The sequence below is a fragment of the Pongo abelii genome, chromosome 19 (genome assembly GCF_028885655.2).
Source record: "Pongo abelii isolate AG06213 chromosome 19, NHGRI_mPonAbe1-v2.0_pri, whole genome shotgun sequence".
Classification (NCBI taxonomy): Eukaryota; Metazoa; Chordata; class Mammalia; order Primates; family Hominidae; genus Pongo; species Pongo abelii.
Window position 1 is genome coordinate 41,581,433 of NC_072004.2, and position 16,728 is coordinate 41,598,160.

The 16,728-nt window shown below is 50.6% G+C and overlaps 1 protein-coding gene across 2 annotated transcripts in view; it reads left to right on the plus strand.

The window, feature by feature from the left end:
• KSR1 (kinase suppressor of ras 1) overlaps nt 1–16,728 on the plus strand; it is a 169,871-nt gene that overhangs the window by 140,461 nt on the left and 12,682 nt on the right. For both annotated transcript variants that reach the window (XM_054535603.2, XM_054535602.2), the window contains exons 10-18: nt 240–408; nt 4,314–4,355; nt 6,773–6,827; nt 7,620–7,668; nt 8,375–8,754; nt 10,847–10,943; nt 12,129–12,262; nt 13,001–13,132; nt 14,470–14,605. In XM_054535603.2, the coding sequence (XP_054391578.1) occupies nt 240–408; nt 4,314–4,355; nt 6,773–6,827; nt 7,620–7,668; nt 8,375–8,754; nt 10,847–10,943; nt 12,129–12,262; nt 13,001–13,132; nt 14,470–14,605 (1,194 nt within the window). The remainder of the gene's footprint in view (nt 1–239; nt 409–4,313; nt 4,356–6,772; nt 6,828–7,619; nt 7,669–8,374; nt 8,755–10,846; nt 10,944–12,128; nt 12,263–13,000; nt 13,133–14,469; nt 14,606–16,728) is intronic.

The following is a 16,728-nucleotide window of genomic DNA, read 5'->3' on the forward strand; positions in this document are numbered from 1 at the left end:
GGGAAGAGTGTGCTTGAGCTGAAATCAGAAAGCTGAGCAGGAGCCCCCCGGGGAGTGAGCACTGAGGTGAGGGCCTCTGTGCGCTGCCCTTCCTCAAATGTTAGATGTGTAAAATGTCAGACCCTGAGGATTCCCTGGGCTGACTGCTTCCTTTCCAGATGGGGAAGGGAGGGTGTGGCTGGTGGGAGGCAGGTGGGGCAGGGACAGCCCTGCCATTCCCAACATCTCTGGTCCTGCAGGAGCACCCTCCGGCCATGAATCACCTGGACTCCAGCAGCAACCCTTCCTCCACCACCTCCTCCACACCCTCCTCGCCGGCGCCTTTCCCGACATCATCCAACCCATCCAGCGCCACCACGCCCCCCAACCCCTCACCTGGCCAGCGGGACAGCAGGTTCAACTTCCCAGGTACCACATCTCCAGGCTTTTCTGGGTTCTAAGGGGTGCGGTCAGATCCCCTTCTCAGCAGACCCAAGTTCAGCAGATTCAAGGTTAGACATGGCCACAGCTAAAAGCTGATGTTTATGGAGCACTTGTCAGGTGCCCCAAGCACAATAGCTCTGAGGTTGATGCTGTTGTTTTACAGATGGGAATACTGAGGTTCAGAGAGAGGGAGGGGCTTGCCATGAGTTGTACAGCCTGTAAGTGGCACAATGGAGATCAAACCCAAGTCTGTCTGACATAACATAATTCCCACGCTGCCCTCCACTTCGTGGGGTGGCCTCTCCTGGGCAGTGCTCACTTTCTCGGGACTGGCTTCTGAGCTCCCAGGAGGCATGGCCAGCAACGGAGGGAGCTAGAAGGCCTCAGAGAGGGAATCTGGGGTCCTGCTGCTTCCCACTCGTGATCTGGGTAAGCTCCTTCAAGGAGACCTCTCGTTCCCTTTCCATAAGATAGGTGACCATGTAAAGTTGGAATTAGGTTGTTCCCATTGTGTGGATGAAGACACTGAGTCCCACAGGAGTTTAGAGCAGAGTAGACCTGAGCCAGAGCTGACCTCCAGCTCCACCCCAGCCCACTGCCTGGTGTCTGTGGGGAGAGGTCAGAATTCCAGCCTCTCCTGCCCTCAGCTGCTGGCCCGGGGGTGTCTGCCTCTCCAAGCAGCAGGGTGAAGCCCACCTGCCCATTTTGGGACTGAGCTGCTGCCTCGGCCTCCCTGGCAGCTCCTCAGAGTCAGTCTCAGCCTTCAGTTTATTACAGTTTGCAGTCTCAGAGGAAGGAAGGTGGCTGTGACACTCCTGTTTGCTCTGGACCCAGCCACAGGCCGTCTCCAGCCCATAGAGTCCAGGTCAGGCCCCTGTCTCTGGCCTCTGGAGCTCCAGGTCCATGAGGACAGGCACAGCTCTCCCTGTGCCAGGAGAGCCCCAGCTGGAGCCATACCCAGCCAGCAGGAGGCCAGGGAGCTTCTCCTGGGACTTCTTTTGGGGACGATGGAGACGGAGACCTTGTAGGAATCTCTCTCTTTGCCTTCACCTCAGTACGCACGTGGCTGGATATCTCCTGACATTCACGCGTTGTACTGAGCACGCCCCTCCCCTCCCCGCATTGAGTGATGGCCCATTTGATTAACCTCCTCTCCCATTCTGCTCTGTCTTTATTATGCTCTGATACTGTGCCTTTTGCTAAACCTCCCAGTTGGGGTTTTTGTAAAAGGAAAGGGTGTGTTTGAAACACGGCAGTCACAGAAAAAGTTCTTTTTGCACAATCAGCCAGACTCTTGCTGCTTTCCCTGATGTCCCCAGATTGGGCCTTCATTGTCCCCTGCACAGCAGCCTCACTCTCTCCAAGATCCTATCTCTTTGGTCGTGGCAGCACCAATGGGTCAATCCTCCCCCCAACCCCCACTGCCCACCCCACTGGCCCGGTGGTTCAGCTGGAGAAGGCACGCCTCCTATCGTCCCCCTGCTCTGTGCTGTGCAGGGGCGTTGCACTTGAACTTCAGGGCTAAACCTGGGAAAAGATTATAGTCACGTGCTGCTTCACAACGGGGAAATGTTCTGAGAGATGCATTCCGCGATTTCATTGTTATGTGAGCATCATAGAGTATACTTCCATAAACCCAGATGGTAGTCCTCCACACGCCTCGGCTGTGTGGTGTAGCCTATTGTTTCTAGGCTGCAAACCTATGCAGCATGTGACTGTACTGAATATTGTAGGCAATTGTAGCACAATGCTAAATATTTGTGTATCTAAACATCTGAACACAGAAAAGCTACAGTGAATATACAGCATAAAATATTAAAAATAGGGCTGGGCACAGTGGCTCATGCCTGTAATTCCAGCATTTTGGGAGGCCGAGGTAGGCGGATCACTTGAGGCCAGGAGTTCAAGACCAGCCTGGCCAACATGGCGAAACCCCATCTTTACTAAAAATACAAGATTAGCCAAGTGTGGTGGCAGACACCTGTGGTCCCAGCTACTCAGGAGGCTGAGGCACAAGAATCGCTTGAACCCAGGAGGTGGAGGTTGCAGTGAGCTGAGATTGCGCCACTGCACTCCAGCCTGGGTGACAGAGCAAGACTCTGTCTCTAAATCAATCAATCAATAAATAAAATGTTATTTATTTGTAGGGGACTGGAAGCTGCTCTGGAAGAATTCCTGTACACTATTGTAGACTTTATAAACACTAAACACTTAGGCTATACTAAATTTATTTTAAAATATTCTCCTCAATAATAAATTAACCTTAGCTTACAACTTTTTAAAATTATAATCTTTAAACATTTTTTTTAACTTGGACTCTTGTAATAACAGCCCAAAACAAACATATTGTATAGCTGTACAAAAACATTTTTTAATTTTTATAAGCTTTTTTCTATTTTTAAAATCCTTATTTTTTCTTTTACTTTTTAAACTTTTTTGTTAACTAAGACACACACGCTAGCCTAGGCCTGTGCAGCCTCAGGATCATCATCAATATCACTGTCTTCCACCTCCACATCTTGTCCCACCGGAAGGTCTTTGGGGCAGTGACATACATGGAGCTGGCATCTCCTGTGATAACAGTGCCACCTTCTGGATACCTCCTGAGGGACCTGCCTGAGGCTAGTTTACAGATAACTTTTTTTTTTTTTTTGTAAGTAGAACAAGTATACTCTAAAATCATGATGAAAAGGCCAGGTGTGGTGGCTTACGCTTGTAATCCCAGCACTTTGGGAGGCCGAGGTGGGCGGATCACCTGAGATCAGGAGTTCAAGACCAGCCTGGCCAACATAGTGAAACCCCGTCTCTACTAAAAATACAAAAATTAGCCAGGCATGGTGGTGGGCGCCTGTAATCCCAGCTATTTGGGAGGCTGAGGCAGGAGAATCGCTTGAACCCGGGAAGCGGAGGTTGCAGTGAGCTTAGATTGTACCATTGCATTCCAGCCTGGACGACAGAGCAGGACTCTGTCTCAAAAAATAAATATATAAATAAAAAATTTAAAAAAAATGGTTAAAAGTACAATATAGTAAATACATAAACCAGTAATAAAGTTGTTTATTCTCATTATCAAGTAAGATGCTACCGTGCATAATCATGCGTGCCATCCTTTTATACAGCTTGTAGTTCCGTGGATTATTTCCCGCCAGCATCACCACAGATACGTGAGGAATGCATGGCGCTACCCTGTTACCACAGCTACCACATCACTAGGCGAGAGGAATTTTTCCACTCCATTATAATTAGGGCCACTGTTGTGTATGTGGTCCCTTGTTGACCAAAACAACATTCTGTGGCACATGACTATATTTATACCCCCATTTGACAGTGAGATAGCTGGAGAGGTTAGCCAACTCCCTAAGGTCCCAGAGCCTAGTTATGTGGCAGAATTGAGGTTGGAACATGCTGTCAGCTTCCAGAACCCCAGTGTATCCTTTTCAGTCACCTATGAGAGAGAGAAAAAAAAAATGTGGGTAGGGAGTGGTAAGGTTGAGACACTCTGGAGGTACAGGTGGGTCTCAGGGGGAGGAGGCCATTCTTCTGTACATAACACTGTTCAACTTTTCCGAATCACTCTCTCCCATTGTATTTTGCCCTTCTGGGCTCACATGCATTTCACAGAGCGCTGGTGACCAGAGACGGGGTCTTGGAATGCCCAATCCTCCAGTGCAAGCCCCTTTAGTCCTGCGGACTCCTGCCAGGGCCCATTTTCTCCCAGCTCTTTTCCTCCTTCCTGCACGGTTTGGCCTGTCCTTGCCAGGTCCATCTGGGGTAGGGCTGTCCCAGCCCAGTAACAAGTCCCTGCCTCCCAAGCCGGTACCTGCAATTCCGCTCCTCCCTCCTGCGTTGGCCGTTCTGTGTGTGTGACTCACCTCCTCTTCTGTTTAAAGCTGCCTACTTCATTCATCATAGACAGCAGTTTATCTTTCCAGGTGAGTCCTTTGCATGGTTCCATTAACTGCCCTTTGCTGTGACCCCTTCTGTCCTGCCCACCTGGGCGCCCTCTCTCTGGATACCTTTGGAGATACTTGAGTCTCCCTCCACCTGTTCTGAGAGCTGACTGCCCATAGAGGATGGGAAGGGGGCAGGGCAAGTGCCCTGGTGGTAGGCCTCTTATGTGAGAAGTTCTTGCTGGGAGGGACCCTGGAATCCATCCCATCCAGCCTCTTGTCACAGAGACTGCAGGCGACCTTTTCAAGGTCACACTGCTAGGAGATGGCAGAAGCAGGACTAGAATCTGGGTTTATAGAATGGGGAGAGGACTTTTTGCTAATGCCTTATGAGCATCTGTCACCATATCCTCCTTTGCACAATGATGGGAGGATATCTTATGCACAATGTAGAGAACCCATTTGGGAAGGTCTGCTGGCTTCTCTTAGTGGGGTTCACCCTTCTGTGCCTTACCACACAGTGCCATCTGCTGGCCATTGCTGGAAATGCCTCATTATTGCAGAAAATTTAAAGGAAAACACTTTCAGTAAGTCAATACATTGAGTCCCTTCTGCAAAAATTGTTTTCTACACTTACTGTGTACCAACCTTTTCATTCCTGTCCCTAAAGTGCTTGAGATCAGTGCTTTTTACTGTAACTGAAGGTGATGAGCATAATGGTGTTTAAAACAAAGACTGGAGCTGTTTTTTTCTTGGGTTGAACAGGACTGTCTTGAAGTCACAGTATTTTGGTTACTCCAGGCTTTTCTATTCCCTAAGCCAGCTCCATTAGGGGGCTGACTTGGAGCATCTGTGAGTCCTTAGAGGACCATCCATATGGCGTTGCTCAGGTGTGAGCAGGGCAGCAGTCAGGGCCCTGAGAACCCGCCTCCCGGAGGCTCCCTCTGAACAGCTGAGCAGCCTCTGTAGTTTCACACCGGTTTTTTGTTGTGGTTCCCCTGGTTACTAGCTCTAGGATGCACACAGGGGATTACCCCAAAACATTGGGAAGATATGGCTCTTCTCCCAGAAGGGTCCATTTTCCCCCGAAGATATGTCACGGGGAGGGCAAGGAAATACATTTTTATTAAAGCAAACGTGAACACATTTTGGAGCAGAATGCATGATACACTCTTAACTTTTAAGGAAAAGCATGAGGCTTCAGAGAGGCATTTTGCCTTCCCACTTGGGGTTTGGGGAGAAACCACACCCCAACTCTTACTACTTCCCTCATGCTTTAGGCGTGTGTTTGCCTTCTGTGGAACATTTGAGCAGTGTGGGATGGGTGGAAATGCCAGGCCCCTGCTGGTAGTCTGCAGACACACTGTGTCCGGGGGAGGCCTTACCAGTAGAGGCTTCTAAGGTTCTGATCCCCCAGAAATTGTGCACAGGATGTTGGGCACATGTGTGCATTTCCCTGCTAAGAAGGCCCACGGCCTCTATCAGATTCTCCAAGTCTGTGAGGTCCCAGAGATGTTGACAGCCTGTGGTTCAGATGACCTTCAAAGGCAGAAGAAAGCCCTAGAAGAAGGTCGAGGGAGGTCTTTTGGCTGAGCGGGGAGAGTCTTTGTCCACACAGGCAGGAGAGAGGCCTTTGATAGCTTCAGCCACTGCCACTTCCTGTCTCTCTTTTTGCAGAAAAGAGCAGGGAGTGAGCCGTCCGTGGCAACCCTGGGGCCACCAATCTCCCTGTAGCACTTTGGTTCCATGCTGGAGTAACCTTTGGTTCTGGTCTTCCTGGACATGGGACTTTTAGCGCCAAAACTGGGAACACCCGAGGCTCAGGGGTCAGCCCCAGCTGCCCACTCTTGGGCCCCTGATATGTGGCGTTTCTTCCTCTCCCCTGAGAGCTGCTCCACCAGTGACCCATACCTGAAGCCGAGGGGTCAGGGCCTCTGTGCTGGAGATTCCCAGCAACTGTACTAGGCACCAGGTGTCACTAATGAGCCACCTGCACGTCCTGCCACCGGCCTTGCTGGCCAAAGTGAGGGAATCTCATTACTTTCAAGGGTTGTTGCAAGCAGCCCCTGCTTCCAAACAGCAGCTTTAGCCAGCCTGTCCAGTAAATGAGAGCCCAGTTTGCTTTTACCACTTGCTTGTGGGGGGCATTTTGGCCACGGGCGTGGTCGTAATGAGAAGTCTCACCCTCCCCACCTGCCCAGATCCCCTGCCCGGAGCCTCTGCCCAGAGCCCCTTCCCGAGACACAGCTGTATATGCAGAAGCAGGTGCTGTGGAGGCTGCGTCCTTGCAAAATTTATGGAAGGGCCCAGGCTGGTCCTTGTGGAAGTGCCTGAGGAACATGTGGCAGTCCACTCAGGGGAAAATCAACCTCTCTGGGGGTGCAGGGTTTCAAGCACGGTGTCTCTTTGGGGAGGGGAAAGCAATCTCATGCTTTGTGTTTGGTTTTTGTTTCCTCCAGACATTTCGGCCTTTGCACAGGCAGCCCCGCTCCCTGAAGCTGCCAACGGTACCCGGTAGGCATCCCTAGGTAGTGCCTCCTTCCCTTCTTTGGGGAATTATTAAGGCTGGATCCATATCCCTGGCCACCTCCCACTCCACCTTTCTATCTCCAGCCAGCCAGATGCAGAACTCCCTGGGCTCATTCACCCTCTGGGCAAGTGAACTCCACAGAGGGTTTTATTTGCCTCCTATCAGTGCGGTCAACATTGGGTGGGGCCGCATGTGAAACTGGAGCAGTCTTGGGACCCAGGAGGGGTGGATAGAGGGCACTTGGAGTTAGAGAAGCCTAAGAATAGCTCCTGTGCAGAGCCCTTTCTCTACCAGGCCATGCTGAGCACTTGACTCACATTCCTGCATCTCACCCTCAGCGCGGTGGTAGGTATCAAAGTAGGTGTCATTCTTAACACACAGCCAGCCCAGAGAGGTTAAGAAATTACATAAGGTCACACAGCTAGGAAGCGATAGAGCTGGTTTTCCAAGTCGAGGCCGTCAGATTCCGAGTCCTGTGGGTGTGCTCTGAGACCCTGTGTAGCAGTGTCACATCTGAAAAGGGGCTTTGGGGATCACTGCCCACCTCTCAGCCCCCACCACCCTCAAGTTAGCCTAGGGAAGGCTGAGGCTGCACAAGGGGCAGGCCTGGCCCTCAGCCTCCTGCCTATCGCCATGGTATCCACGTGGCCTTCCCCCTAGCCAGGTGTGAGTCAGAATAGGTACCTTTGTCTCAGATCTCTCCCGGGAGTCCCCGCCAGCTGAGAGCAGAGCGGCCTCCCTCAAGGTCTCCTTGACAAACCCTGTTTTACTCTTAGGCTCGATGACCAGCCGAAAGCAGATGTGTTGGAGGCTCATGAAGCGGAGGTAAGGGTGACACACATGCGTCCACAGATGGCCTCTCCCTCTTTTCTCCCTTCCCCATCTCAGAATGTGCAGGTGGCTTGAGGGTGAGTGGGTTCTGGACTTTGGCAAGGGCTATGCCAGGCACCTATTGCAGAGGTGCATGGCAGGGAAGAACGATGAGGAATGTAATGGAGCAAGCTTGTCCAAGCTCTGTCTTCCCCACGCTCCCCAGGTGATTGTAGCCAGGGTCAAGAACCACTGCCTTGACCCTTGAACAAAAGTGTCAGCCAAGGCTGGATCCCTCCATTGCATTATGGCTTGGAGAATGTTAACAGACTGATTTACTCCTGCCCAGGGGAGAGTCAGAAACTCTGTTTAAACAAGAGTTCCAGAAGGATGGATGCAGTGAAATTCTTCTATGCCAGGGATGCTCTTGGTCTTCCCTAGACAATTAGATGTTGCTCACAGGTAGGTACTGGAGTATTAGCATGACGAAGGGGCCTCAGGTCACCGGGGCCAGCCACCACATATTGTGGATGAGGACGTTGAGGTCCAGTGATGCTAAGTGAGCTGCACAGCAGGCCAGTGCAGAGCTGCAACTACAACCTGGGTCCCCTGGCAGGATGCCTCTCTCCCCTGTTACCTGGCTAGGGCCCCAGGAGAAGGAAGAGACGTCGCAGAGCCTAGATCTGCTGCCCATCCCTGTTCCTTCCTCCTCTCCTTTCAGGCTGAGGAGCCAGAGGCTGGCAAGTCAGAGGCAGAAGATGACGAGGATGAGGTGGACGACTTGCCAAGCTCTCGCCGGCCCTGGCGGGGCCCCATCTCTCGCAAGGCCAGCCAGACCAGCGTGTACCTGCAGGAGTGGGACATCCCCTTCGAGCAGGTAGAGCTGGGCGAGCCCATCGGGCAGGGCCGCTGGGGCCGGGTGCACCGCGGCCGCTGGCATGGCGAGGTGGCCATTCGCCTGCTGGAGATGGACGGCCACAACCAGGACCACCTGAAGCTCTTCAAGAAAGAGGTGATGAACTACCGGCAGACACGGCATGAGAACGTGGTGCTCTTCATGGGGGCCTGCATGAACCCGCCCCACCTGGCCATTATCACCAGGTAACCAAGCTCTAGGACCTCATGCTGGATGGCCAGCTCAGCCTCCCCCTTCCCAGGGAGCCCTGTTTGTGTGGATGCCCTAGAGGGTGTGGAAGTTCTAATAGAGGCATAAAGAAGAAAACCAAAAATGGGGTATAACTTCCTAATCACATAACCCCATTGACACTAAAAAATAAATAAATATGGGCTGGTGCAGTGGCCCATGTCTGTAATCCCAGCACTTTGGGAGGCCAAGGTGAAAGGATTGCTTGAGACCAGGAGCTTGAGACCAGCCTGGGCAACATAGTGAGACGCTGTCTCTACAAAAAAATACAAAAAAATTAGCTGGGCCTGGTGGCAGGTGCCTGTGCCTGTGGTCTCAGCTACTTGGGAGGCTGAGGCAGGAGGATCGCTTGAGCCCAGGAGGTCAAGGCTGCAGCGAGCCAAGATCATGCCACTGCACTCCAGCCTGGGTGACAGAGTGAGACCTTTCTAAGTTTAGAGAAAATCAAATGTCCATAAAAGGTACGGAGTGAAAGCCAGTCTTCTCCCACTGCAACTGAGCGCTTCTCCCCAAAGTCAGAGACACTATAAACAGTTAACATTCCTTCTGTTAAAATGAAGACATTTGCATATACTCACGTTTTGAAACTGTTTATTCCTTTTTGTAAAAATACAAAGGAGAGATCATGCTGGCTCACACCTTGCCTCCTGCACTCGATTGTGGGTCTGAGGTCTACTCTCTTCTAACACCTGCACAATATCCCCGTCACGTAGGCTGAACCCAGTGGTGTGCTGGTAAATGTGTAACAACCAGTTTTGGGGCAGTATGGAGGGAGCCCTAATTTATAACATCCATCACTTCCTGTGGTGTGAATACTCTCACCATGGTCAATTTCAGACGACCAGTGTTATCTCCCTGGAGTGGAGTAGGGTTGGGAAGAGTTGTATAACCAAGAGCTGATCACTGGTGGTCCCGTAATTTATTTACAGAACAAGACTCCATCTCAAAAAAAAAAAAAATTAGTTAATGAAAAACAAAACAGGTAATTAACTAATGACAAACTAGACAGGGTCTTGCTCCGTGCGTGGCGTGGTCTTGGCTCACTGCAACCTCTGCCTCCCAGGCTCAAGCAATTTTCATGCCTCAGCCTCCTAAGTAGCTGGGATTATAGCCGTGTGCCACCACACCTCGCTAATTTTTATATTTTCAGTAAAGATGAGGTTTCACCATGTTGGCCAAGCTGATCTCAAACTCCTGACCTGAGGTGATCCACCCACCTCAGCCTCCCAAAGTGCTGAGATTACAGGCGTGAGCCACTGTGGCCTGCCTGAAACAGGAAAATATTCATTAACAAAAAAATCTTACTTTGTTTAGAATACGCTGAAGAAAAGTGGGACACAGATAAGGAAATCACCAACCAATATTCTCTACCCCTTGCCTGGTTTTCGAAGGCTTTGAGACTCCAAGAATATTTTCCTAAAAACATAGTCCCTTCCTAAGATAGCTCCCTTGGACCCACAGACTTCTCTCTGGGTCCCTCTCACCTGGGGTTTTAGGAGTTGATGCAGGTGGAGACCCCAGAACTCAAGCTCCTTTCCCAGTAGTCACCCTGATGCCCCTACATCTACCCCACCCCCTTTGCCTCCTTGCACACTCCTTTATTGTAATAAAAACCCTGTGATCAAGAAAAAATGAAAACTATAATGAGACTCTTGACAGTGAGCCCCAGAGCCTTGATGTTGCCTATTGATGGCCTTAAATTAGCCAAGTTCTTCCCCATCAGAGTGGTCCTGCCTTGAACCCACCAAGCGTGGCTACTCTGAGTTCCTGAGAGCTTTGATGCACTGTTTCCTGTTGTAGGATGGGCAGGCACTGGCTCTCAGGGAATAGGGGTTTGTGTGTGTGTACGTGCGTGGTGTCGTGTTTCTGCACGTTCAGGCCAGGCCCCAGCAGGACTGGGCTGGGTTAAAGAAGATTTGGCTCACAGTCGAGGGGCTGGAGAGAGTCCTTGCAGGCAGACGGGCACAGTTCTCCCCATGGGCTCCACCAGGGTTAGGGTCAGGCTGCACCAGCCCCAGACTCGTGCTTGACCCCCACCACCCTCGACAGCTTCTGCAAGGGGCGGACGTTGCACTCGTTTGTGAGGGACCCCAAGACGTCTCTGGACATCAACAAGACGAGGCAAATCGCTCAGGAGATCATCAAGGTGAGGGGGTGCCCAGCTGCTGGGGGTGGGTTTCTGGCCGGTTCCAGGGCTCTCGGCTGTTCCTCTCGGCCTGTTACTCCCTGTTAGGGTGGTTTGGGCAGCTTTGCCTCTCTCTCTAGCTCAGGCTCCTCAAGGGTGGAAGGAACCCCATCTCTTCCTCCCTGTCTCTGTCTCATTCATTCAGAGACAGGGAGCTGACTGTCCACATGATTAGGCTTGATGGAATTGACTTGGTTGGGAAGGAACTTGGCAGGCTTTAGAGGCCAGTTTCAATCCTGGTCACACCCTTTGTATGACCTTGGGTAGGTTTAGCCTCTCTAAGCCTCAGTTTTCTCGCCTGTAAAATGGGGATCTTCATATATCCTCCCTCTCTGGATTGGTGTGAGGTTAAAAATGCAATAATCCATGCTGTGGGGTACACAGGAGCCCTGGGTCTGGTGTTTGAAAACAGCTTGACCTTGGATGAGATCATGCCTGTGTCACCCACGTTCCATGCACCTGACTCATCAGTGTTCAGTTCAAATAGAGCATTGGTTAGAAATCACCCACTGCCACCTTTTCACTTGATAGACAAGGAAACCAGTCTTCAGAGAAGTTGAGCACTGTGTCTAAGGCCACAGAGTGAGTGAGAATCTGAGCTGAGATGGAGTTCAAACCCCGGATTTCTTAGTCCAGGGCTCCTTCTACTACAGCTCAGATATTAGGAGCACTCAAAGTTGGGGACCCCACTGTGGGAATGCCTCTCTGTTCCCCCACCTTGAGCCCTTGCCCTGCCTGAGAACACAGACCAGCTGTGCATATCCTGACAGAAAACCCCAGCTCATTTAGGTCCTTTATGACTGAACACTGATAATCTCACTGTCCCTGACCCCCTGGCTCTCTGCCCATCACCCTGTTCACACCTCCTACCTTAGCCAAGGTTAACGTGGTTGTTTAGAAGCATGGTAACGTTAAAAGAGCATGGACCGGTCTGGGATCAGATCTCAGCTCTGCTTCTTCACTGCTGTGTGGCTTGGGGCAAGTGACTTTCCCTCTCTGAACCTTGATTTTTTCTTCTGTAAAATGGGGACAATATACTGCATGGAATTGTGAAGATCAAATGTGGGGATTTAGGTAAAGCATCCAGCCCAGGGTGGCACCTCCGTCATCGTCGCACATCTTCACTCCTCCTGATGTGTCCTCCAGGGCATGGGATATCTTCATGCCAAGGGCATCGTACACAAAGATCTCAAATCTAAGAACGTCTTCTATGACAACGGCAAGGTGGTCATCACAGACTTCGGGCTGTTTGGGATCTCAGGCGTGGTCCGAGAGGGACGGTGAGTTGGTCTTGAGTGTCTGGGTGGGATGTGGGTGCTGGATGGGGAAGAGCAGGGCTGAGGTCTGGGCACTTTCACTGTTTGTTGTTGAACTGCAGCCCTCCCTGCAGGGAAGCCCAGGTCACTTTGGTCCTGCCCTTGTAGTTCTGGTTTAGAATCAGATTTGGGTCGCGTTTGGATTCTCAGGCTGACTTCCATGGAAACCAGGTCCCCACACTCACATTTGCCCTGGCTGTTCACCCGCTTGGCCAAGGAACCAGGATTCATTTCCCCACAATGAGGAAGAGTGTCAAATTTTATTTTCCCATATCTTGAAGGGATTGGCATAGGGAGAAAGGCCCCTCCCCTCACATCTAGGGGAACCCCAAAAGGGAGCATGGCAGCGAGGCTGCAAGGCCAGCCCCAGGCAAGTTTGAGATCCACAGGCAGATCGGGGTTCCTGGTTAGAGAGGCGCCTCATTCTCCAGCAGAGGGAGCTGGGCACCTTCACCGGCAGCTCCCTGTCAATATTTATCCATTCTTGCCCTGCTTTTCTAGAAACACCTGGTCATGACTCCTTTCTAGAATTCCTCAAAAGCACCGGTGCCTTTCCCAAGTGCAGGGTCAGCGTTCTGGGTCTGGGTTTGTTTTCTAAGCTGTGTGTGGGTGTTCTGCCGGCCCTGGGGCAGACCTGTGCCAGGCAGGCCTCTGCTGCCTGCTGAAAGGCCTGTGTCCTTGTCCCGGGTTCCTGGTCTCCAGGCGTGAGAACCAGCTTAAGCTGTCCCACGACTGGCTGTGCTATCTGGCCCCTGAGATTGTACGCGAGATGACCCCTGGGAAGGACGAGGATCAGCTGCCATTCTCCAAAGCTGCTGATGTCTATGCATTTGGGTGAGTAGGCCCCTGGTGCCCTGAGGCCAAGTGTGGCCAAAACAGAGGGCCCTGGTGGCCATTGGGGGCAGAGGGAGGCATGCTTTTAGGTGTTGAAAACCCAGGCTCTGGAGTAAGAAATCAACCTTGAGTCCTGGCTCTGCCGCTTGTTGAGTGAGTGCATGGTCTTGAGTCCTGGCTCTGCTGCTTGTTGAGTGCATGGTCTTGAGTCCTGGTTCTGCCGCTTGTTGAGTGTGTGACTATATCCTTGACCTTCTGGAATAGCTCCTCCCAACAAGGTCATTTCATGAGGACTAAACCAGGTAATTGTGTGCAGTGCTTAACACTGGCTCTCAGCCCCACCCAGCTGATCTGGGAGGATGCTCACCAGAGCTGACTGAGAACTGCCCCTCCCAGTCTGGGGGAGCTGGATGTCCTGCCGGCTCTGCTACCCCACAAAGACCTGGGTGCTGACCAGTAGCAATATAATGTGAGCCCAATATAGAAGTTAAAGTTTTCTAATAGCCACATTAAAAAAGAAATGGGTGAAATTAGTTTCCCCTGTTTGTTTTATATATTATAAAATGATATATTTTATTTAACTCAATATATCCAAAATATTATTTCAACATGTAATCAGTATACAAATTAATAAGATATTTTATATTCTTTTTTCCTACTAAGTCTTTAAAATCTGGTGTGTTTTCTGCCTAGAGCACCCCTCCATTCAACTGTGCACATTTGAGTCACTCAGTAGCCCCCCTGTGGCAAGAGGCTCCCACATTGGACAGTGTGGGTCTGATGGAGAAAGTCTCGTCCCAAGTCAAGAAAGCCAAGGGGACGTAGAGAGGCCAAGGAAGTCTCGCCACCCCGGTCACCTGTGCTGTCTCTGGGTATCCTTCCCAGTGGGGTGGCCTTGGCGCCATCCTTCCTCCCTGACCTTTAACAGTATCCTTTCCTGAGCACCCCTGTGTGCCAGGTGCTGGGCTTGGCCCTTTAGTGCTCCTCAAACAACCCTGTGACAAGAGACATTAGCCCCACTGAGGTGAAGCAGTTTTACTGTGATGTTGCAGCTAGAAGGTGGCAGAGCTGGATTTGTGCTGAGGTCAGAATGACCACCAATGCTCCGGTCAAACCTGCGCTGTCTCGGACTTCCCACCCCATGACAGCACAGGGCCCAGGTCCTCTAGGGCTGGGAGGAGCCTCCAGGAGCCCATTGTAGCATCCCTTGAAGCCAAGTGGGTGCGGAAGGCTGGAGAAGGGTCCTGATCCTCTGGCTGGGCTATGGCTCAAGGGCCCCTGGGTGTGAGCTGGGCACAGCGGCCCAGGAGCTCACAGACATGGCTGGGTCTCCGCAGGACTGTTTGGTATGAGCTGCAAGCAAGAGACTGGCCCTTGAAGAACCAGGCTGCAGAGGCATCCATCTGGCAGATTGGAAGCGGGGAAGGAATGAAGCGTGTCCTGACTTCTGCCAGCTTGGGGAAGGAAGTCAGTGTAAGTAGCACCTGCCCTGGGTGGGGCAGTAGGGCTAGAGGTGGGGTGGGGCACGTGGCACAACCGCCCTTCACTCACCCACCTGAGAAATGGGGTGGGTGAGGAGCTCTGCCACCTGCAGGTGTCTAGCTAGAGATGAAAATGATATGCATTGCCCGGGAATGGGGAAGGAACAGGGAGGCATAAATAAGAAAATATCCATCCTCACCCCACTGCTCACCTTTTTCATTCCTTTCAGCCTTTTTTTTCCTTAAAGATAATGGTTTTTGTTGATTTATGAGATGAAAAGGAAGTAAAGACCCATGTTATTTACATGAAAGAAGATAACTTTTTTAAAAATCACTGCTCAAAATACAAATAATTGTGTTGTGCTGTGGTATTAAATCTTTCCCCATAATGTTTTTTTGACTATTAAGAACAAATCAAAGTTTCCGCAGCAAACTTGTTTTCAAAAAACCAAGTCTTAATTATAGTGGCTGACTTCTCGTTTCTGCATGGTTTCTCCTTAATGGTTTCTCTGTGTTTGTAAGTTTTGTCAGGCTAAATAAGAGAGAGAGGCTCTCAAAAGATGTTTATTTAGAAATAGAGCGTTGCACTGGGAATATGCATGCCATGGTGAATGGCTTGCTTATTCAGGGAGGTAAAGGAAAAAATGAAGAGGATTACACAATTATTTTGAAATATTTAATAGTTTTCCCTGGCTACAAAGATCAGTAACAAGACTGATGTCAGTCCAAGGTTAGACTGGTTGTTTGGGGCAGATGTCCTTGTAGGAGTATTTTTGTATAAGGTTGCCATAGCCTTCATACAAGGTTGCAGTTTTTGCAGTCTTTAGTGGTAGTTTTTGTTATCAGATATACAAGCCCAAGAAGCCTCTCTTCGTGGCTTTCCCAGGCCCGATTTGTCAGAGTTTTCTTCACATTAGTGACTCTCTTTTGATTCTGACAGCTTTCAGTTTCCTTTATCACAGCACAGTGATATATAAAGAAACTCCAGGGCTCAGTGTTTTCAGTGCCATCAGTTATAGCCATGTGTCCATGAATCAAATAGGATTGGGACAAAACAGCCTTGATGTTAATAAGCAACTCCAGTCAGTATTTGGGCAGCATAACAAGTGAAGTCTTCAGAGGGACCACCTAGCACTTGTCCAGGCTAAGATACAAACAGGCTGTGAGCTTCTTGTTAAGGTCACGAACATTGCTGGCAGGATCACTGTCTGTCTGCAGACTCTGTCTGCAAATTTGCAGTGATGAAATCAACCTCATCTTCCTCCAAGATCTTAATAGATTGTAATATTTTTCTCAGTCGACTGGTGGCAAGCAGCTAGGGCGTCTTCAGAAGGCTCACTCAAGATGACATTATATTTGATCTACTTTATTCCACAGTAGTATATGTCATCTTGTTGAAGTCCAAAATATTTGTACTAGGATGCCCCTCCAAAGATGACACCAAAATGCTATTTAACAACACTAACAGCAGGCTTCTCGTTGGCCAGTTGACACCATTTCATCTGGGGTGCTGGGCAAGGGCCATGGGTGATGAGCACCTCTCTGACACTCTCAGGCCCGTCCTTCTTGACTTCCTTCTGGGCCAGGGCCAGTTGAACATCACCTTCACCTTGGTGCATCCTCGGGCGCCTTAGGAGCATGTGGTGGTGATGCAGAATTTTTTGCTCCTTAGCTCAGCTAAAATCCAGGTTCTTGTCTCATGACCAGGAAAAATTAGGCATGCGGACACATTGAAAGGTGAGGAGAGCAGAATTCATTAAAAGAAAGCTCTCAGCAAAAAAGAGGGGGTCCTCCCAACAGGCTCCCATCTCCCAGATTGAATATCAGGCCACCACACACGAGCTGAAGAAGTCAGGCTCCTCCCCTGCATAAGGTGCGAATTCCTGGTGGCTCCACCCTATTCCCCCAGTGCATGTGGGTCTCCAGTCCATTGTGGGTGTACCCAGGCAAGACCCTGTGCAGGTTCCCTCATCTGCACAAAAACATCTGGTGTAAACACTTGGGGGGCAGGACGGAGGTTCTCCAGGGACCCTTTATCTGCCTCCTGCAACTGTCAGTGGGCTCAAGATACAGGTTTTGGGCTCCTGGCTGTGGCTGCAGCCTCCTTGGCTGGGC